Here is a 23,372-nt window from a genome sequence, read left to right as displayed (position 1 = left end):
CTGTATTAAAGATATTTGCATATTTTTGCAGAATCCACATGGCGTGACCCTATCAACACTGATGAATTTAGGCAGCCCTTACAAATATCCTTAAGACACAGATCATTTGGAGGCGTTCCAATGCAGTAACAAGTATTCACCAACTGGAGGTAAGAAGTTTTTGACTGACTGAGTAGGTGTAAATTGTGTTTGTCATCTAGGGTCCCCATTTCCAGTATAGTTGAATAGGCCTATTATCTAGCCTACTGTGTAGTTTTGGGATTAAGTCTTGTCTCTTTTACACCATGCATATCAGAGTCCAGATTACGCTGACATAAAGTTAAACCTGCAGACCACCAAGAACTCTGATCTATCTCTAAGTCTATTTAGGATCACCATAGTGTCCAGCCATGGAAGTCAGACTCTTGGATCAGCAGTCAGATTTTTACACTCCAGTAGGCTATAGCTGTCATCAGTCACCATGGTGACATTTAGGCACGAAGAACAGTTAATCTACCCTAAGGTGCTAATACCACAGTTGTTCAGAGATGGAGCTTCTGATATAATGTCAGAGATCAGCATTCACTCTTCTCAGCGGTAACCTCTACAGCCTACAGTAAACTATTCCTTGTTTAGTTAGCCTATGAAAGTCACATTGTGACAGAAAGTGCCAAGAGAAAAAGCACCTGATGTCCAAATAACCTACTCAAACAAAATTAGTGTTCCTCTTTTGTAACGGTCGCTGTGATTACAGGAGAGGAGATATTATTATCTAATCTGTTTCATTTACATTTATTGGGCCCATAAACATAAAATATCAACAAAGTTATGGCTTTCCTTGTTTGGATTTAGTTCTGTTATTGTAGAGGGGGTTAATTCATGAAAAACAAGGAACAACTAACCTGCAGTTACACCAGAGAGGGTTCAAGCGGAGGATCTTTGGTTACACTGCATAAGGTCATAAGATAGTTCATTTTCAACATTAAAAAAAAGAAGAATTGAGTTGAGTGTGTTTTTATGTGGACACTTCCTTAGTGCATGCCTGATGTCCGTCATGTTGAAACGAGTTGACCACCAGTTTAATAAATTGATGGGAGACATTACAACCTTGGCAGTAGCTGTATTGCACCATAAAACTCCTGGAACTGGAAGTAAATTATTTATTTATTTTTTCAAATGAAGCCATCAAAGTGTGTGAGAAAGAACGTCTTGGAGAAATCAGGAGTTGTATGTGAAGATGAGGAGGGACTATAGAATAGCTTTTTAAAAGTTATCAATTCATTTTGGTAGTCTATCTGCCTCAGTGTAATGTGTGTGTATCACAGTCTGATGGGGCTTCAAAGTGTTCTGAGGCAATTATGCATTCACTCAGATGGGAGTGAGACTGCAGATGGAGATGATGACTGTGATCAAATATGGGCCAGCAGTCAAATATTTTCTCACTATGTTAAAGAAAGACTGTGAAAGTGAGGACCAGAAACCCACAAAAGAATTGGGGGGTATTGTTCAGTTCAGACTCTGGCCGGCATATGTTGAACTGCACACAAAGCTTTACTTTAAACCCAGAGAACATTTGTTTCAGATTTGGGTTCGGTGAAAATGACTGTCATTTGTGCTGCAGTAGTGGTGCATAAAAATATGCATAACTTGTTTTTGTTTTTGGAGGATTAGTCTAGAATATACAGTACATTTTATTTGTGCAGCTGTTTGTCCATGTGAGTGTGTGTTTTGAGGGAGAAAGCCCGATAGGAGAGAGTGCTCCTTACTTATAAGAGGAGCAACTATAGTTTCTGGAGGCAAAAGAGAGCTTAATCTCTTGCAACTCTTTGCTGAGGTATTATATGAAGCCCTTCTGGGTTGGATGATTCAGCATTTTTGTGCCACCCTGTGCTCTGTCTAGGCTCTCCGCTGACAGATGGGCAGTGTGACTGACATATTGCCTTTGTTATTTTAATGGAGCTCCTTGAAGGAATCCTCCATGTGCCAAACTGCCACGGGCTCCTGCCTGTAACCTGTGGCTCCGGAAAAAAAACCCACAAAGGCAGAAGCCACAGCTGCTCACAGAGCAGGCCAGAGCAATCAAACTCCGACGTCCTACAGTCAGTTCCTGTGTCAGACAGAAAATGGAGGAAGGCAGCTACTCCCTGTCAATCATTCTGAGATTAAATCTTAATGTAAAATCCAATTAGTGGATCTACTGCCCCACAAAATGAAAAAGAACCCCAACCAGCTATTTTTAAAAGGTAAATATTTGCTTCATCTGCCTCCTTGTTTCCACGTGCAGTAATCTTGCCTGTGCTCCCTGCCCCAGCTCCTTTGTAGAGGCTTTTTCTCCTAGCTCCCTCCCCCTCTCCCACCGACCCTTAGCTCACAATGAGCACTCTTTGTGGGCAACCCTGTAACCGAATGCCAGCTGCTTCCTCATTGGCTGAGCCCGAGCCCCCTCTGCCTTTTCCCAGCGCATATGCATGAGGTTAGCGCCTGCCTGTGTCTCTGCAGCTGCCTGTTCCAGAGCGAGAGAGAACAAGAGAAAGAGAGTGGGAGAGAACGAGAGTAAGAGAGGAAGAGAGAGAGGGAGAAACAACAGATGAGAGCGAGAGAGAGAGAGGGAGAGAAAGCGAAAGAAAGTGAGTGAGCACGAGAGAGAAGGCACTGTGAACGGGAGCAGTCGAAGGCTCCAGCCATGGCAGTGTTGTGTGTGTTGGGGAGGCGATGAGAGGAGGCAGCCATGGCTATGTCACTGAGCGCGGACGATGAGGATTACGACTCCGACAGCACAGAGCAGGTCAGCGTCCGTACACACACACACACACACACTCACACATAGCAACCCTCTCGGGTTTCGTAGCCGCATGCCTTTATAACAGGCAACTAATGCCCATGTTGGTGTGAATGCTTGCCTGCATTCGCTTTCCCACTTCCTCTTTCCTCTTCATGGTTCTCTTCCCAGCAATGTTTTTTTCTCTCTCTCTTCATTCCTTGGTCTTCCTATCCTTTGGAGAGGAAGTCAGGGAGGCATTGTGAGCATGGCTTTCTCTGCTGTGTTCTGGAAAGATATCTCAATAGAGAGGTAGAGAGGGAGAGAGAGAGAGAGAGAAAAAGAGAGAAAAGAAGGTGAATGACAGGGAGAGCAGGGCTCCTAAGAAAGGAAAGCGAGGAAGAATCTGGGCTACGGCTGTTGTTTGTTAGCTATGTGTGTCACTTATAGCAGAGAGCCAGGCAGCCAGAATGCTTTACATTGCTCGTCTCTGCCGCTGTTGCTTGAGGCTGGATTTTGACCGTTCTGTGTGATTTTGTCTGCTAGTCCAGGTTTATCGTTTCTCCATTTCCAATCACTTTGGAGGTTTTAATGCAGACACACACACTCATAGAAACACAGAAAACACACACACACACACACACACACACACACACACACACACACACACACATGTGAACTGGCATACACCGAAGGTCATTTGCTTCATGGAACTGTATTTTGATCACCATATCTCTGCTTTCATGGTAGATGTATCCTGTTCTGGCCGTGTTGTGTGTGTGTGTGTGTGTGTGTGTGTGTGTGTGTGTGTGTGTGTGTGTGTGTGTGTGTGTGTGTGTTTATCACTAGGGTACATGAGTATTTCTTTCATTTCCATTTCCCTGGAAGAGAGGGGAGAGAGGTACAGTAAATGGGCAAACGTGACACAACATGTGTGTTCTCTCTCTGTTCATCTCTCCCTGTCTCTATCTCACATATGGACTTGAGTCACACGGTAACTGTATTTCTTGATCGTGATGAGGAGGAGGTTTGTGTGATTGGCTTTTCATCATTATTTCACATACATGTAGGTAATAAATGTTATTGGTATATACACCTGTATATTACCTATAGAATGCATGTGTAAGGGGTCTTCAGTAACTGTACTGGTCCTATACTGGATATATCGCATATAAACAAACAGGTTATTTAAAGATCTGATGCCAGATTCTGTACAGTTGTTACTGCTGATAACGGAGCATTAAATCACGCGGCTCTGAAAAGTCAGAAAGAAGGTTCTCATGGCATGTTTTATTTACACAAGAACACTCATGTTGTTATGTAGAGATGAAGACTAAGAAGAGCTAAGAGCATATTCTGATAGGCTATTGACGCATTTGCCTGCTTTGTTCTTGGAGGTTTGGTATTTGGGCTAGATTTGTTAAATCCCAAATGTAGGCATTCTCCTTGGTTAAAGGGCATTACATATGACACAGAAAGACCGTCTTTATGCCAGTGGCCAGCTCTTTATGTGCCTTCAGAACAACACACCTTTTCATAGTGGTTTGTTTATAAGCAGCTGCACAATCATACAAGTGTTACCCACAAGACACACACACCCACCACAATCAAGGAAACCTGCACTCACTCATCACTCTTTCCCCTTCCTTCTGTCCTCCTTTCTTGGTTTCTCTTCCTCTCTATTTTCTCTCTCTATCTCTCTCTCTCTCTCACACACACATTCACACTCACACTTACAAGTAGATACATATGCTTTTGAGGCACATATGTTACAAATATATACTCACAGGAACAGATGGTATTTCTTTAACACACATATACATACACATAGCCAAAGACACACACACACACATACACACACACACACACATAGATTCAAGGATTGTGTTCTTGTTGCCCCTCCTAATGTATGAATGTGTATTTTAACCCCTGTGTGCCTGCTGCTTCTGTATGTCAGGAGAGCATATTTGTGGTGCGCTGTGTCTTTAAGACGGGTCTGTGTTTGCTCTTTGGGATGGGGGGAGGGGAGAAGAGTGGAGAGAGGGAATGAGGAACAATGAGGGCGCTTCTGAGAGTGGGGCTCCTCCGGCACAGCAAGGATAAACTCCAGGCAGGTTAAACCAGTGCTTCCAACTCTGGCCTCGCATGCTATTAGCATGTTAGCATGTGTGTCTGTGAAAACAAAACATTGTGTCTGCCTGCACTGAATGTCTGGAAGTGTTGTGTTTTCTAATAAAATAAAAAACCAAAAGGTATCAATATCACAACTGTACAAATGAGAATTGGATTGGTTCATGTACATTTGTAGCAATCTACAATATCCTTGTAGAATAGGGGGTCAATCTCAGCCTCTTGAATATTGTCTGTACGTTTATATTTCCACTGCTGTGACTTGAGATTGACAAAAACATGGCTGATACACAGTAGCTCTACAGTACATTGCAAAAATGATTAGCGGGAAAAAAAAACGGCACTTCAAAAACAAGAGAAAGAAACACATTCACTTGATTGAGTGTTGAGTCATGCCGCACACTGGATGACTCGCTTACATCAACCCACAACCTGACCATGTGTGAATTCCTGAAGCATTAGATTGTGGAGTTTTGGGAAATGTTGGTCAGCTGAGGGTGTGTGTGTGTTCCTGTAGTTTAGAACATGGGAGGCGAACTGCATTGTTCCGCACTCGCTGTCAAACACACACACAAACACACACACACACACACACACTCTTGTGTATAATTTGACACGTCATTGGCTGCCAAGCATTAATAAAACCCATTAAGCTGTACCCCATATATTGCAACATGCATCAATGGGAAGCAACAGCTCCGTGACCCAGTGTTCACAAATGGGTTATTGTATTGGAACTCGGACTCCTCTACATGTGACTGTTCACACAGTCAACACAGCTTGGCTAAGAACATAGCAACTAAGGCCATTGTTCAAGAAAAACTTGGCAGGGAGTAATGTGAGGGTGTAAAACCAGGTGCTCTTCAGTTTAGGGATCCTATTCACCTTACTTTTGTCCAGTTTTCATCTTCCGTCCATTCTGTCTAAATAATAACTAGAATATTCTTTAACTTATATTTATTTCGAAATGTTGACAATTCTGCACTCAATATGGATATTTTTATATTATACATGACTGACAGAAAAAATATAAGTTTACTTTTACATGACTTAGAATGCCTCAGGCACCGTCTACCATCACATTAAAAATCAATACGCAAATCAACGCAGCTTCGGCTGGAGATAGAAAAGGATTTCTGAATACTGAAGTGTCATGACGATGCCCATTGTTGGCTCACAAATATCGTGGATAAGTCTGTCCCTGATAAAGCCCATAATGGCTTAAATGTGTACGCATGTTTTGATTTAATAGCCATGTGATGATAAAGTCTTTTGAAATCTACTACTCTCTCAAGTGCCTTCGATTTTTGGAGCACTACTGAAGCCAGTGTAAGCACATATGTGTTTTGGAATATGGCGATGTAATTGCATACCACACAGGTCTGCCAGCTAAGTGGTATATCTACGAAACGTCCCAAAAGTCTTTTAATGTGGAGGTGAGTCACCTTCCTCTTGCATGCCAGTCCTTACACTCACACAGGTAGCATCACACTGTCCCAGTGAGTCACACCTATCCCTCTGTGGCCTGAGGGGGCTTTGATACTGATGCGTCCTTAGCTACTATCTCATTGTGCAAACACAAAGGTTTACTCTAGCATCGGATCTGCTACATATTGTTCTCGGCCACAAATATCTGACTGCGGGGCCCTGAGAGCAGTGGTGTATGGGATAGCCAGCCGGGGCATCGTGGTAAGACCCACAGAGGAAAACCTCAGATGGTGATTCACGTGTTTATGATGTAAATTGTTTTGGTGTGTTGAGGGATAGAAGAGACGATAGGTTTGGAGGTCTGCCTTTGTGGTTGGGGAGATATTTTGACTGTGTGGTGGGATGTTGCCAGTGTGAGCTAAGATATAGCTCAGGGCTAAATCAAATGTACAGTCACAGCAGTGGATGGTGGGCCCTGTAACATGAAGGTCAAAGGTCAACACCATTAGTGAGTTTGTTAGGAATTTGCCATTGCTGAGTTTGTTAGGGTTAGGAACGGCTTTCCCCTAATTATTTGCCTCTGACTGCTACCCTTACTGGACAATGGAAAACTGACATTTAATTATTTTTCTGATCTCTTATAGGGCACACCTCTATGAGCTATTTAAGGCTTGGTGCTCTGTTCTTTAATATGTCAGAAACAGAGGGTTCACTGTTACATGTGAGATTACATCAATTGTACATAGTTTATAACATCAGGATAAAGTGTTAAACACAAGGTCTGTATGCTTAAAATAGAAATGGATGGTAATATGCATAACTATATGTAGTTATGCAGTCAAACAGTGTTTGACTTTGCACAGGTGTTCAGAGTTGATTTAGCACATAAATATATCCACACAGATAATAACTACTCTGATAAAGGTTTAATATCATGCAATGCAATGTTTACCTTCCTGGTGATAAGACTTCTGTTACATCATGCAGCTTTCCAGTGGGCTATTTATTCCTGCTCCAGTGTTCTCAGAGAGCAGAGCTCTTGGGTTTCTCTATCTATCAGAGGAACTTAGAAAGATGACCTGCCTCTGGGTGCTAGAGGGCACATCAATTTAAACTCTGTGTGAGTGAGTGCACCCCTCAAAGGAAGAGTTTACATTAATCACTCATGGATTCAATAACTGTCTATCTTTTTGTGGATTTTTGATATTTTTTATTTATCTTCTGATGTGTTTGTCTACTGTTATCTGTAGTGGTGCTGATCGACTGGAAGTTTGAATTTCCCTTTGGGATTTCTGTCTAATCTAATCTAATCTAAAATTCATAAAAACTATAATATAAAGATGAAGGTGTAGCAAGGTTACTGAGTTGTGTTGTTTAGAATATATCACAACTGCTCATTTAAGCTGATACTCCAGTACTGATGAGCTCTGATGCAGACAGGGACTGAAGCATGGTTGCCTTTGACAACCAATATGATAGATGATTTCTAAATGCTGTAACAATATATAGCTTACCCTTTGAAATACATAATTCTGGTATTGTATGTATGCTACTCTAATTACACAATATGGTCATAGCTGTTTTGATCCGTGATTAGATGCTTCATGGTGGTTCAAGACTGAATTACATTTTGTGGTGAGATTCTTCACTGATTTCGGAAAACACATCAAGAATAGCTGTGAAACAAGCACTAAATTGTACTTATAAGGCTGTTAACCCAATTTAAACAAGGTAATATTTCATTCAGCAGTTTGACTTTAAAATTGCTGCCATTACAGTGCCAGTAGGATGTTGTTGCTCTGCAGAAAGGTCCAAAAACACAGCGTCTTTTTACAGCTGTTTGGCTTGCCATCAGCCCTGGCAGCTTTTGCTTGTTAACATTTGGATGGGATTTGTCCTCAGTTGGACTAATATCTCGAGTTTAATTCAGAGTGCATGATGTGGCACGTCCGTTAATTGGTTTTCAGTTTGATCGTAGCGTGAGGCACATCCGACATGGAAGTTACTTAAAACAGTAACAGTAATTAATGTCAGCTTTTCACTGAACTCGGCAATTAAGTTCATCTGGAGAACCCAGCGGACTCTCCGCGCATCCTCTGAGGTAAAACATAATGATCGGTCTCTCCGGCAAACACTAAACCTCTAACTGCCCTGTTGTTCCCTTTTCCAAGGCAATAGAGTGCTTCCAGCAATGACAGACTGAACCCACAACACAACATGACCTGTCAGATATTTGCAATGGCGGATATTTTAAGGCAAGCTGGAGGGTGCACCCTTGGTCATCGCCGCAGCGGTAGAAGCCAGTTGCAGTGAATGACTGCTGTGGAGGCAACACTGAAGAGTGGGGGGAAAAAAGCAGAGATGCTCAGAGATGGCATATGGGAATGTGCGATAATAAGAAGCTGGGTGTATTTATAATCACACTCGCTCCTTCATCTCGCCAGTGCAGTTCTGGTTCCCTTGAGGATGAGGGTAGATGCTTTTAGCTGCTCCTTCTCTTTCCTACTCATTTGCAGCTCATCCTTCAGAAAAATCTGCCTCAAGAGGAGGTGTGAAAAATCTTTGTGTTGATTCTCTGATCAGTCCTGGCCTTTTCTAAATGTGCACTTATAGCAGAAACACACTGATGAAGGTCTCCTCTGTTGTCCTTCATTTACTGATTGTTGTGTTCTGGTTTATAATACTGTGTTTTCCTGAATTATTTGCAGCACCCATATTCCCTTTTAAGTCAAACAAAGAATTGATCAATATTTATATATAATTCTAATTTACTATGTAGTCATGCATGTGCATGTGCATGCACATGCATATGATTGTTGTTTGTGCACTGGGATTTCTGTTCAGAGAATTATGCACATTATAAACTGGCATTATTTATGGACTGCTTAAAGTGGTGTCTGGAGAGGACCCACTACATGCACAGTGCTTATGTGGTGATGATGCAACTTCTTGGCTCCCTTGCCCAAGTGTTAGGTTACTGGTCTGGGTTAGCAGAACACCCACGGGTGACTGGAATGGCATCGCCATTTGATTAGATACATTGCTGAGCTCGTCCACTGTGGGGCTTAAACGTGTGAAGTTGTACCCATCCTTTCGGTTGCTCAGTATTATTGTGTGTGTGTGTGTGTGTGTGTGTGTGTGTGTGTGTGTGTGTGTGTGTGTGTGCTGTCAAGGTGTGAACAGCCCATCCAAGTATGAGAGTTCCCAGGGTTGCTCAGTATTAGTTTGAAATGATTGATTGATTATTATATGATATGGTTTTCCACCATGCTCGACATTCTTTCCCTCTGAAGCGTCTTCTCCAGGAACACTAATGTGTGCTCCAGCTAGACCTACATTATAAGGCCTCTTTGGAATTATAATCAGTCTAATCTAAATGTGTTGCAGGGTCCTTTAGGTCTAATGTAGGCCTCTGTGGTGCATTTGTTTGTCCTGCCCTTGGCAGACATGCTGGGAGTCATCTGTACTTCTGCTCCCCATGGCCTACATGTAATCTCCCTGCGGAGGCTTAAATGAATGAAAGTAATGGAGAGAGAAAGAGAGAGGAAAAAAAGAGGGAGAGGGACGGAGAGGGAGAAAGAGAATGTGGGAACGAGAGGGAATGAGAGAGAGAGAGAGAGACAGAGAGAGAGAGAGAGAGAGAGAGAGAGAGAGAGAGCCTTTGTGAGTCCCAGCTCTCTGCGTATCTCTCTTAATAAAATCCTGTGAGTTAGAGGAGGCAGATTTCATTTGGGCAGGAATGCCACTGTGTGCTTGGCTTTGTGTTGTTTGTCTCTTGGTTATTGTGGTTTGTCTGTTTGGGGGCAAGCACTGGAATGCTCCTCTGGCCTCGAGCTCGTAACCCCAGGGTTTGTTCTCGGGAGGTTTGATCCCATCTCTCTTCATCGAAAACATGTGACACATGACCAGCAGGGAAATGCACACTTAGTACACATCTGACCCAAAGGCAAATGTAGTTTTAAACAAATGCTAAATTGGTACATGTTTGACACCAGGGTGTTCATAACTGAGATGTTCAAGAAAGGAGCAGCTGGTTTGCACTAAACATAGTTTAGGGGAACGGCTGTCACTGGAACATTGTAAAATTTGATGGTCTGAAATCCCTGGCAAGCTAAGCGTCCATACCATGGCTCTGCACACTGGATTCTGCTGAAGCTCTTTGGGTCTCATTTTAGCCACCAGACCTGGAAGGCAACACATGGTAATGCGTGGTGATGCCAGTGCAACGTCTGCACTTCTTCACGCTCACTTTTTATACCGTAGCTTTACAGTAGTTGACTGTAGTTTGTGCAGTAGGAAGTACAGAATGTCAATGGGCAAATGCTCTCCATTCTTCCCTGAGCTGACCTTGTGTTGCAGTGGAGGATTGAACCTACATATTTTGTGCTGACGAGGAAATATAAGACTGATCCTGGAGCTCTTTCAAAAATATGTTTTTTTTTTTTCTTCTTCTTTCTGGTAATGCTGATTCTCCCTTATGTGTGGTACTGCAGTGCGGTGAGACTGGACTGAATGTTTTGTGTGTGTGTGTGTGTGTGTGTGTGTGTGTGTGTGTGTGTGTGTGTGTGTGTGTGTGTGTGTGTGTGTGTGTGTGTGTGTGTGTGTGTGTGTGTGTGGTGTTCAAAGATGGCTGTCCTTGTGGTGCTCCAGGGCACACGACAGAGTACAGCAGCCTTCAGGACCAAGCACAAAATCATCAAGAAGCAAACCTGCTTCAAAAGGATTCATTCTGAACATCTATGAAACACATACATACACACACACACACACACACACACACACACACACATTCATACATACATACATGCACGCACATGCAAGCACACCTTCTCCATTAAATTGCCCTCACCAATTACGCCAATCTTTTCATGATTTTATTCCAACCATCTATTGCTCTGCAAAAATGATCCGTTGCTATGGAAACAGATTTCTCTGGCAGCAAGTACTGCTCGCCCGTTCTCCACCTCAGATATTTTCTTCAATTTTTCTCTCTCTTTCTCTTTCTCTCTCTCTCGCTCATCCCCCATTTGTATGCTCATCCCCTCCTCTCTCTCTTTCTGTTTCACTCTTTCTCACTGAAGGCATGCTTGTTTTTGTAACTTGAGATTCCTTTAGCGTTTTCCATGTGTTTACAGTACACTTAGGTCCAGGCGGAGGCTCATTCGGAAGAAAGCTCTGCTCTTGTGTCTCAGTGACACTGTGCCCGCAGGCAACTATCAATGAAGCTAGAATTGACCTCGAGGGGTCGATAGGGTTGGCAAATCTTTAATTTCGGCATTCGCGTACTCTCCTTGCATTCTTGGACATGTAACAGTCCTCAGGCACTGCAGCATATCACGTTGCCATCAGTCTCTCTTCAGTGCATATCCACATCTCTCCGTCCTTTCTAGCTCAGCTGCATGTTATGCTGTGCGTGTTCTCTCTGCGTGCTCTCTGACAGGTGATGTCTGTCAGCAGCTTTCTCCTCTTTTACTTCAAAGCTGGAGGGTTGCAGTTTGAGGTCGCAGCAGAACATCAAGTTTCTGAAAATATAAAGAGATGATGTGTTTTTAAATCCACGTCTTGTTTTTTTCTCCCCTTTTCTCTTCTCTTTTCTGTCTCCACAGCAGCGCCCTCCTCCTAATCGGCCGAAACCCAAGATGGCCACGGCGGCATCCGCATCGCTCTCCACGCCGGGGTCGGCGGGGGTCAAACTGCCATCCAACCGCAGCGCCTCGGGCGCCCGGCGGAGACGCACGCGCTGCAGGAAGTGCGAGGCGTGCGTGCGGACGGAGTGCGGCGAGTGCCACTTTTGCAAAGACATGAAGAAGTTCGGCGGGCCCGGGCGCATGAAGCAGTCGTGTATCATGAGGCAGTGCATCGCGGTGAGTCCCTCTGGGTCTCCTGCAAGACATGGAAGATGCAGTGTAGAGCAGAGTACCAATAATGACGAGATCAGGATTACTCATGCTTAATGGGACAATACATAGCCTCTGTTTTGATATTTATACGTGTGTTTATATGTATATAAACGATGACTATGTTTATCAATCTTAAAATATACATATAGGATGCTATAAAGATGTGGGGTAAAAGTAAGAGTGTCTTAATTCTAACAGTAAGAGTGGGGTTTGCGTAACGTTTCACTGAAGTTCTTATGAAACTCTTACTTGTCACTTGATGGTCTGTGGTGTCAGGTGTCATGCTGCGCAGTGCTGTGTCCGTGTGTGCTGCCGTCCCTGGCATGTCGACTCACACGTTTGCTTGTTTGCTTGTTTGGTTTGCAGCCGGTCCTGCCGCACACAGCCGTGTGTGTGGTGTGCGGTGAGGCGGGGAAGGAGGACACGCTGGACGAGGAGGAAGAGAAGTTCAACGCCATGCTCATGGAGTGCTCCATCTGCAACGAGATCGTTCACCCCAACTGCCTGAAGGTCAGGTGGCCCAAAAAACCCTGCAGACACATACAGCTTCAGGCAGCCATTTTGAGGGCCCGACACCTTAAACCCCCTTTCACACGGAGCCCCAGGCTGTTCCACTGCACTAAACACTAACCACAAACACTAACTATAAACCGTCATGTTGATCAGAGAGCCAACATTTTCACATGAGATTCTGTCAAAACAAGGTCAAAACAATCTGATATCTAAATAGATATTCTTGGATCTTTTATTCTTCATTTCAGGAGCTCTATCGATGATGAGACTCAACATCGATAGAGATCCTGAAATAAAGAATGAAAGTAATAATAGTTTCTCAGTCTTATTGAAAACGTCATTGTAAATGTTGGTTGTTGGATCACGGAAGTACAAACAGACGCACACACTAAGAGAGTGATGAATGTGTGAGGGAGCGGAGATATGTTTGAATTTCCTGTTGATTTTAGATAAAACAGGGAGCAAATTTGTATCTCCTCTTGCCATCACATTCCAGGCAGCCTTGAGCTAGCATTGATTCCATCAAAGAGATACTTGTGTCTTTACTGCGTGTCATGTGCAAACACACATTCAAATTGGCCCAGTTGGCTGCTGAGCGTGTGAACAGTTATGCATGCTGGAATCCTGGAGTGAAGACTTTATAAGATAAGAGATAAGACAGGATATTTGTCATAATTTCGCTTGAAGGTTAGTTGTGGGCTGTATATTGTATTTTGTTACATTGTGTTTGTGTGTGTGCTGCACATGATGTACAGTATGGGTTTTTGCATAGTTTTTACAGCATTGTTAGAGAGAGTGAATGTGTGAGTGTGAGTGTAAGTGTGTGGGTGTGTATAACACAAGCACACCCAGTTCCCTTTTTAAGCAGCTTTGTGGTGAGCTCGCTTAGCTTACCAAACTCAGTCTTCTCTGACTGGTTCCTCTGTGGCTCTCCCCTGCACTTTTGTCACTCTTTTTCAATCATTCTATCTTTTTGTCTCTCTCTTTGTGTCTGTCCATCATAGGTGAAGGATGTGGCCGGAGTGGTGAATGACGAGCTACCCAACTGCTGGGAATGCCCTAAATGCAATTACGCTGGGAAAACAGGAAAAGTAAGTATCTGAGGAATATGGAGATGTGTGTGTGTGTGTGTGTGTGTGTGTGTGTGTATGTGTGAGCAGACATGTGCACTCTGTATGTAGTTGTATTTGTATGCAGTTGTTGTAGCTGTGCAGTGACTTGACATAAAGTTCAATAGTGTCACATGAAGAGCAGTGAAACTTGCATTTCAGCATTGTTGGTCTGCGGTATTGGCTAATTAATACAGTTCTGTAGGTTGTGAAGACAAAATGTTTCATGTCTCTTAGTAGATGTGTTTCCTGTTTTCTTTTCTCATGATCTCAAGCTGAAAACTGAATTTAGCCCTGTTTAGTTCCTGTGTTGATCACATGACTCCCATATCTGTCTCACTTTCTTTCTCTCTCTCATACAAGCACACTCTGGTCACACACTAACATGCATTACAATGTAGTTTCCAGTCTGTTGCAGTGTGTGCTCTCTGCAGTGTTATTAGAATGATTCTGGATCTGAGCGGTTTATGTCAGATGTGGGCAGCTGTAGAATTTCAGATGGATCAAAGGCAGTGTGACATTCAGGACTCATTTTGTATAGTATTCAGACAACATCACGTTTTGCCATCCATGAGAGTAAATATAAAAATGTTTGGTCACTGATTTAGAGCTGTACTTGGATGCCTGTGCATGTGTTTGGTTGTCATGTTCTAAAAGAAATGTGTGTATGCTTTTTGCATGCATCTGCCCATTAGTTATCCTGAATGACCGCGTCTAATAAGCATAAGGTATAAAGTTGTCTCCCCCCTCTCCCCCCGTTTCCGCCTTTTGGTCGTCAAGCAAAAACGGGGACCAGGGTTCAAATACGCATCCAACCTGCCGGGCTCGTTGCTGCGGGAGCAGAGGCTGGGCCGTGAGGCGCGAGACGACGGCGACCAGACCCCCTCGGCCTCCTCCGCCGGAGCCGGAGTCGGAATCGCCCTCGGGGCCAGCGGAGTCAGCCCTGCGGGATCTCTGGGTGGATCGACGCCTGGGTCCGCCGCCATCTCCTCCTCCCTGGGCCTGAAGCGGAAGAGCGACCGCGACGAGCCGCCCCGACTACGGCCGGACGAGTCCTCGGGTCCACCCACCAGTCGCCTGCCCCCGCTGCTCACGCCCAGCGGCCTGCCGCGCCCGCGGCCCGAGATCCCGGCCTTCCTCCGGAAGAAGCGGAAGCTGTTTGAAGACGACGATGAAGAGGAGCAGCAGGAGGAGGCCAACGCCAGGAGGAAGGTGAGGAGATGGAGATGTTCCCATACATGAAAATGATGAAATTGCATAACACCTGCTGATACTCATGAAGTGCTAAGCACACACACACACACACACACACACACACACACACACACACACACACACATATACTCTATACACACACACACTGAAAGGGATGGTAATTCATACAGTTTAGTATTTTAATTAAAATTACAACTCAATTCAATCAATCAAACAATTCAAACAATCAATCAATCAATCAGTCAGCTGAGGATTTGATGTAGTACATTTCTAAGTGAATTGTATGTATTGACTGTATGTGTTTCCTTTCATTTATAGAAGAAATCCTGGAGAGATGATCCTCTGATCCCAAAATTCTCTCAGGTCAAGAAAGAGGAGGAGGAAGAAGAGGAGGAGGAAGAGGAGGAGGAAGAGCCGTCTGAGAGAGAACAAGACGAGGAGGAAGAAGAGGAAGACGACAAGCACACGGTGAAACGCTTGTCCAGAGCAAACGAGGGCCGGTGCAGTCGGCTGAAGCAGGAGGAGGACGACGGGGAGGAGGAAGACGAGGAGCAAGACGAGGAGGAAGAGCGCAGCAGCCGCCGGAGCGAGCGCAGCCGCAGCCCCGGGCCTCTCCGAGCCACGCCCGCCTCGCTGGAGAGCGACCAGTCGCTGGGCAGTTCCCCGCGGGCCGGACCCAGCAGCGAGGGCGGCGGCAGCGGGGACGGAGGACCGGAGAGGACGCCCCCGACCCGCACGTCCCGTGGCTCCGCACACCCCCAGCCCCAACCCCAACCCCAACCCCAGGCCCAGGCCCAGCCCCAGCCTCACCCCCCTGGCCACCAGCAGCAGCAACAGCATCAGCAGCAGGCCCGGAGGCGGCGTCGGCTGCCCAACCGCGAGCTGAGCAGCGAGCTGAGCAAGGAGCTGAACATGGAGATCCAGCGCACTGAGGACACGCTGGCCAACGAGAACCGCCAGCCCCTGCGGCACGACCCGGCCGACTCCGACCGCGACGACCACGAGGCCAGCGAGAACGAGGAGCCCAAGCGCCCTTACCGCAACGGCAACCCACTGGCCGGCCTGAGAGACGGGCGCGGCGGAGGAGGTGGGGATCTGGATCGAGTCGGTGGCGGCGGCGGAGGAGGAGGAGGTGGCGGGGGTGAGAGGCCGCACCTGCGCGCCCGCGAGATGAACGGTACGCCATGGGAGCTGCGTCACTTCTACGGCCCGCCACAGATCACGCCGCTGGGCTTCAACCGCAGCTCGCCCGCCATCCGGCCTCTGCCCCCCCGCTCGCCACCCAAGTGCATCCAGATGGAGCGGCACGTGATCCGGCCGCCACCCATCAGCCCGCCGCCTGAGCGCCTGCCGCTCGCCGACGGACGCAGCCATGTGGCCCAGCGCGAGCTCTGGTTGGCCATCTTTAGTCACATGAGCCACCGCGACTTGTGTGTCTGCATGCGCGTGTGCAAGACATGGAACCGCTGGTGAGGAAGTGTGCTGGCCTGGGTTGTGATGATTTGTGTGTGTGTGTGTGTGTGTGTGTGTGTGTAACTCAAAAGTTTGACTGTATATTCCCTGTCAAATATATCTGTCGGCTTCTTAATTTTCTGTCTCAAACCTCATTTGGCCAATAGCAGATCAGATGTCTCATCATGCCTATTACATTTCAGCTTTAAAATGCTCTACTTGTAGGTGAACTAAAATGCTTGGCAATGTGTAAGTTGATATTGTAATCTTTTAGCACCTCATCTGAATGACTACTCTGTGTGTGTGTGTGTGTGTGTGTGTGTGTGTGTGTGTGTGTGTGTGTGTGTGTGTGTGTGTGTGTGTGTGTGTGTGTGTTAGGTGTTGTGATAAGAGACTGTGGACACGTATTGACCTGAACCGCTGCAAATCCATCACTCCTCTGATGCTGAGTGGAATCGTGCGCCGACAGCCCGCCACTCTGGACCTCAGCTGGACCAACATCTCCAAGAAACAACTCAGCTGGCTCATCAACAGACTACCAGGTACAGCTCATAGACCTCAATGTACTGTACATGCACCAGGGATGGGCAAAAATACATCAAAATGTATTTTAAAATAAAATATAAAATAGGGCCTACCTTAATTTTAAGATCAAAATGAACTACAAATTATAGTAGCCACGACATGTATCAAAATAAAATACTGTATTTTTGTATTTTAAAAATATAAAAAATACTCTTTAAAGGCAGCATGAATCACTTTGCAAACCTTCCATATATGTCTATTTAATCTATTCCTTCATCAGTACACTGACAGTACACAGTACACTGTTGATTAAGTGGACAAGTGGTTGATTAAGTGGATTAAGTGGTTTGAGAGCAACAGCTACAACACATACCATAAATCTGCAAACAGTCAACAGATCAACTATACTCACCTGCCTGTTACATCTCATAGCCTGAATACTGTATCAGAGATGTATTCAAAGTCACAACTGAACTTGTCAAGTGGTACAAACTAACTAAACTATTGAGAGCCACAGAATGTGGGCTTAAAGCAATCCAATACAGTTCTATTACCTTCAAATAACAACTTCAAACTCATGGTACACTGACATACAGAGAATGAAGTCTTTGACATTGTCAATGCATGCCCAGAATGCTTGATATTGCTTTAGGTGATATATTGTGCAACTTTTTGAGCAGGGTAACCACACAACCGGTTCCATGTGTTCTGATTGGATGTTACATGTTAATTTGCCCACTGAAAGTTCTCAAGAAAAATAATTTGGCCAATATCAAAGGGAACATGCCAGAACAACAATACTCAGGAACATTGCCCAGCAACATTGCTCAGAAAGGTGCCTTGTGTATCATCAGCTTTTGAAGACACATACACACCACAGTCAAAGTTGTTCCAAAGTTCTACCAAAAACAGGCAAACTTATAAGTGTGGGTGAGCAAGTAACCATGTGGTTGAGTGAGTGGGTTGGTGTGAGAGAGGGAGTGTATTATGTGTGTCAAAGATGTAGGTTTGCATATGGACCATAGGGTCATGTCCACTCCATACCAATATTTTAGGATGACGGAATTGCCCCTACCAATATTTCAGCAAACTCATTCTTATTGTTTTGTTGTGAAGTCGTATTCATTCAAACGTGTCCTCATAAAGTCTACATCTCCAGGACAACCAGTTTATGTCCAAACCCAAGCCCTTGGTTTGTGTGAACAACCAACACGTTACTCATCTTGCACTGTATCATCTTCCTGAATCTCAATATTCTGATCACCACAAGTCTTTGCGGCTACATTCATTGTTTTGCACTTTTATGATGTCATCACATCACCAAAAGTATTGATTTTATGAAAGATATTTGGCAGTATTTATCAACAACAAAAATACTTTTGATACAAAATACACAGCCATTTTCTTCAACCCAATAAAATACAAATTACAAAATAGTATTTTGTATTTGAAATACGTATTTTAAATACATGTATCATAAATACAACCCCATCCCTGCTTGCAGCCTTACATGTTTGTGTGATAATACATTTTTTAATACTGCTTTGTCAGACAAATACGCTCTTTTAAATATTAGCATCTATTTATATCTATAAATAATCTATAATCAGATGAAATAAACAACATGTGCAATGCCTGAGTGTGTTATGGTGAACTTGCTGCTACGCTGTCTATCTTTCTGTATCTGCACCATCTGTCTATCTCTATGCATGTTAGTAGATCTAATTGTGTGTGTGTGTGTGTGTGTGTGTGTGTGTGTGTGTGTGTGTGTGTGTGTGTGTGTGTGTGTGTGTGTGTGTGTGTGATAAGGTCTGAGAGTGCTGCTGCTGTCGGGCTGCTCGTGGGTGGCCGTGTCTGCTCTGTGCACCTCGTCCTGTCCGCTGCTCAGGACTCTGGACGTCCAGTGGGTGGAGGGCCTCAAGGACGCTCAGATGCGAGACCTGCTCTCCCCTCCCACCGACAACCGCCCAGGTACCTCCCCACAACCACTACACCACTGCAGACCAGACCTGCCCCAACATGGCAGTGCTGAATATGTAAAAGTCCTGAATATGTAAAGAAAAATATTAAACTATTAAACTTGTAAACTTTTAACATTTTAAAAACATGCAAATGCTAGGCTAGAAGTGGATATTTATATGCATATTCTGTGTCAAACAACACCATTTTAAACGATCAGTTACCTCCTATGCGTACAGATTATGTTACAAGTACATGAAAATATAATGAACTGCCATAACCATTATGCAATAATGCAGATGTGTTTTTGCTGCTGTGCTCTTGTAAGACCTGTTATGTAAAGTGCAGTAGACAGATAGAGGAAGGAGCGGAACACCTTGCCATTAATGTTGCCTCACCCTACAGTACACTCAACTCACATGCTGGCCAACTGGAGAGCCACAAAAACATGAAAAAATCAAGTGACCTACATACAAACTGTCTGTCTAACCTCAAGGAGCCCCTTTCAGCCGCCCAAGTAGGTGGCTGCTCAGAGGCACAAATATCTCTTCAGCAGACAGAAGACATGGAAAATGTCAAACAAGCCATGTAGATGCAGCTTTATCAGTTGAGTGCTCTGGACAGTAAAGGAAGTTGAGAATGGTAAAGCTGCACTGATTAGCAAACTGCAGAGACTGCAGGGAGAACTAGCTGAAGCAGCAATACAGCGGTGCCCCAGCTGGTCTGTCTGGTCCGTGTGTGAGTCAAGCTGCATAAGTGTAGTGGGTTTGAAAATCAGTGGAAACTGTAACCCTGCATTGAAATGTGGCCAAATAGAAAGCCGCAGAGAGTTGCAAACGTTTAGTGACCTACATACAAATTGTCAAACCAACCCCAGAGACCCACAGAGGAACATAACCAACGTGCCAACACTGATCTTCTACTGACTCAGACTGAAACTCACTTCCAAATGTGGCAGAAAATACTTTGGCACGAAACTGCCCTCTGGTGGATACACTGTGCATAGCACTGGACCCGAATCTCCTCCCATATATGACATTTGACCACTGGTATGAAGCTCAGTAAGCTTTCTTTTAGGATGAGAGGGACAAATCCCCATACTGGAGTTGTCTGTTTTCACCATTCTTGAAGTTTGCAACAATAGTCATCAACATTTGCAATCACAATTTTGTTACTTAAATAAACATTAAAGGATTTCTTTTTTTAAGTCCCTGGTGACACTCTCCTCAATTCAGTGTGAATGGTTGTATCTTTTAGAATCCTTTCAGTTTGGGGCAACATGACCTAAATGGTAGAGTTTCTGTCCGTATAATAAAAAAAAAAGAATCGGAGGGTTCATTCTGTGTATTAGAATATGTTGACTGTTTTTGTTGAGTTCCTTCGTCAGGAGTTTGACTGGTGTTGTGACACCCTGTGCTACATCGTGTGCCTGCAGGTCAGATGGACACACGCAGTAAGCTGAGGAACATAGTGGACCTTCGTCTGGCGGGCCTGGACATCACAGACAGCTCCCTGCGGCTCATCATCAAGAGCATGCCCTTGCTGTCCCGTCTGGACCTCAGCTACTGCAACCACATCAACGACCAGTCCATCAACCTGCTCACCGCCGCTGGTACCACCACCAGAGACTCCCTCGCAGAGGTCAACCTGTCAGGTAAACACACTCACTCTCTCTCTTACACACATACTGTACATACCCATATACATAAACACATGCACACACACACACACAACAAAGAAACACCAGTAGAAAGAGAAATTTTGTGCAAGTGTGTGATAATCTCTTTTGTGCCAGTGCTAGAAGAATCCACAGCCTCAAAATCATAGCTGCATAACACACACACACACACACACACACACACACACACACACACACACACACACACACACATCCATTTATTGATAAGTTAGGTCTTATAAAAATGGACTATTAATGTTCAAATCCTTTATGTCATGAATGTAAACGTTTTTGTTTTCTCTCCCTCTTCTACACTCCACCGTTGTCTCTACGTGGCATGGTCCTCTGACAGTGTGCAACCGAGTGACAGACCAATCGCTGTCCTACTTCAAGCGCTGTGGCAGCATCTGCCGGATCGATCTGCGGTTCTGCAAGCAAGTGACGAGACAGGCGTGCGAGCGCTTCATCGCCGAGATGTCTGTCAGTGTGCCGTTTGGCCTGCGCGAGGACAAGCTTCTTCAGAAGCTCAGCTAGTCTGTCACGTCCGGGGACATCATAGTAAACCTTCGAACATATGACAAACAAACCATAGGCCACCAAAACTCCTCCTCCACTTTGCACTAGAATTCATAAAGAAAAAAAGAAACACTTGCATATTTTGGGGGAATTCAGATTGTTTTGTTGTGTTTGGATTTGTTTTGTTTGTGGTCATTTGCTTGGAAGGGCAGGCCTCTCAGTGTGGATGGACAAGATAAGAGAAGCTATCGGATTGGGGAAAGTTAATATCCCACTAAGATAATGACGGATGCGGACAGTCACTGATACTCTTAACATGGCATTCACGCACACACTCACACACACACCTGTAAGTCCACGGGACCTGTAGCTGAGGAAAGCACAAGATCCCTCGGCAGGTCCCATCATGGAGGCAGGGTACCCCACCCCAGGCAGCAGTGGCTCTGTGCAGACAAACCCAGCATGACCGCGTTTGTCCTTCATGCCGATAAGGCAACTCACCACCCTTTTTTGTACAAAAAGGAGAAAAAGAAAAACATGTTGTAAGATTTCAGGTTGTGTGAAATCATTTTTTTGTTGTTGTTGGGTTATTTTTGCTATGTTCAAAAGTTGCTTTTTTATAAATATATATATATATATATATGAATATATACAGTATATAATGATAATAACGTAAACTCATTATTTTCTGTTGCCTCAGTATGTTCTTTTTGTTCTTCTCTGTATGTATACAGTATTGAATGCACTCCAGGATGGCCGTCTAAGGTCCTAACATTTCTCTTTTGAGACCACTCCTCTTTTTTCTCTCCTCGTCTGTTGCTTTCAAGGTTGTTCTAGTATATTCTGAGTGTCGTGCTCTAGCGTGTTCCAGTGTTGAGGTCTTATTTCAAAACAGTGCCATACGTCACATTACCCATCATGCTTAGCCTTCACACCCAATTGGAGTGTGTGTGTGTGCGTGCGTGTGCATACCCACACACTGCAGCCATGGCCCCTCAAGAGGCACTACATACATTCAAAGTGTTTCATCATAGGAAAATAGAAGTGTCTGGTATTCCTTAATTATGTAGCCATTCGGACGTGCTAAAAGGGGAACAGAGATTAATTGCTGAGTAAGGATGGGCTGTTTGACTGGACCTGTCCTGTCGTCATGTTGTTGGGGGTTTTGGGGGTTGCACTTATGTCAATACCCAATTAATATGTATGTCCTTGGCACTCAGTCAGACACAAATCCTATTCTTTTTTCCACCGTCTAGTTCAGGTTGTTGTCATGTAGCCCTGGGCTAACTAAGATGAATGCAGAGTTGGGTCACTTCAGATAGCAACATTATACAGCAGAGATTTAGATAATACTAAGCTATTATTTTAATGATTAAGAATTAAGTAACAATGATTATTGTTGTGATCATAATAATTATTATTATAATTTACTATAATAATGCTCTACATTTTTCTCAGGATATTCAGACCAGGGGAGCTAGTTTGTGCCATCGGTTCATTTTGTGTTTAAAAACCACTTTAAATTAAAGTTATACACACTTCCACACGCCACCATGTACATTTGGCTATTTATATTTGTAAATTCTTTAAAAAAGAAACTGATATGAATGTGATTAAATATATATTTCTCTGATATTTTGTGTGTTTTTATTCGTATCATGCAGCTTTTCTACCTCTGCGAGCAGATGTTTAACAAAAACAAAAACAAACAAAACGACTGAAATGAGAAATTTGAATACAATGACGAAAATAACCAAGACAAACTTTGCCAATATAATAGCGTTTTTGAGATATTAATGACTAAAATGATCACAGTTGTTGTAAGACAAGGTAATGTATTTATTTTTCATAAAGTTATTTGGATATAATTACTAAAATAAAAAAAATAATTAAACATTCCAAAATACATAGACCATACACCATACCTTGCACACTATCTCCACAAACACACACACACACACACACACAAACACAACTCCCAAAGGGTAACTGCAATTGGAACAGTTTGCATGTGACATCGTTGAAATAGCAGCGGAGCCAGGAATGTGGTTTGAAATGCACACAGTTCAAAAGGTTTCATCCAAAGGTTTTCACCCCATTGCAGATCTTAGAGCAGAAGCCAGAGCATTGAATTCAGTTCCAGTGGATCCAAACCATTAGAGCGGTCATGTATTGCACAACTACAAGAGCTACTGACTTCATGAAGCTTA

At 44.1% G+C, this 23,372-nt stretch overlaps 1 protein-coding gene across 4 annotated transcripts; it reads left to right on the top strand.

The window, feature by feature from the left end:
• The first annotated feature begins 16 nt into the window (after positions 1 to 16).
• Positions 17 to 22,795, top strand: kdm2ba (lysine (K)-specific demethylase 2Ba). 4 transcript variants are annotated; one of them, XM_048243959.1, is made up of 10 exons: positions 17 to 149; positions 11,902 to 12,159; positions 12,562 to 12,705; positions 13,713 to 13,799; positions 14,589 to 15,029; positions 15,351 to 16,501; positions 16,863 to 17,026; positions 18,819 to 18,980; positions 20,404 to 20,622; positions 20,999 to 22,795. In XM_048243959.1, the coding sequence occupies exons 2-10, from the start codon at positions 11,935 to 11,937 to the stop codon at positions 21,178 to 21,180; spliced, it is 2,775 nt and encodes a 924-aa protein (XP_048099916.1). In that variant the 5' UTR covers positions 17 to 149; positions 11,902 to 11,934; the 3' UTR covers positions 21,181 to 22,795. The 4 variants fall into 4 exon arrangements, with proteins under 4 accessions (XP_048099916.1, XP_048099912.1, XP_048099915.1 ...); XM_048243955.1 differs by lacking the exon at positions 17 to 149 and adding an exon at positions 2,435 to 2,764 and having other exon boundaries at positions 11,905 to 12,159; XM_048243958.1 differs by lacking the exon at positions 17 to 149 and adding an exon at positions 2,435 to 2,764 and having other exon boundaries at positions 14,598 to 15,029.
• Positions 22,796 to 23,372: the final 577 nt, after the last annotated feature.

Source organism: Alosa alosa, chromosome 5 (genome assembly GCF_017589495.1).
Source record: "Alosa alosa isolate M-15738 ecotype Scorff River chromosome 5, AALO_Geno_1.1, whole genome shotgun sequence".
Classification (NCBI taxonomy): Eukaryota; Metazoa; Chordata; class Actinopteri; order Clupeiformes; family Clupeidae; genus Alosa; species Alosa alosa.
Note: the sequence above shows the minus strand (reverse complement) of the source record. Positions and strands in the feature narration are given on the sequence as shown.

Coding starts and splice junctions, on each gene's coding strand:
- kdm2ba (XM_048243954.1), top strand. CDS start 2,708: ATGGCTATGTCACTGAGCGCGGACGATGAGGATTACGACTCCGACAGC. Junction 13,800..14,588: donor ACGCTGGGAAAACAGGAAAA/GTAAGTATCTGA, acceptor TTCCGCCTTTTG/GTCGTCAAGCAAAAACGGGG. Junction 20,623..20,998: donor CGCAGAGGTCAACCTGTCAG/GTAAACACACTC, acceptor GTCCTCTGACAG/TGTGCAACCGAGTGACAGAC.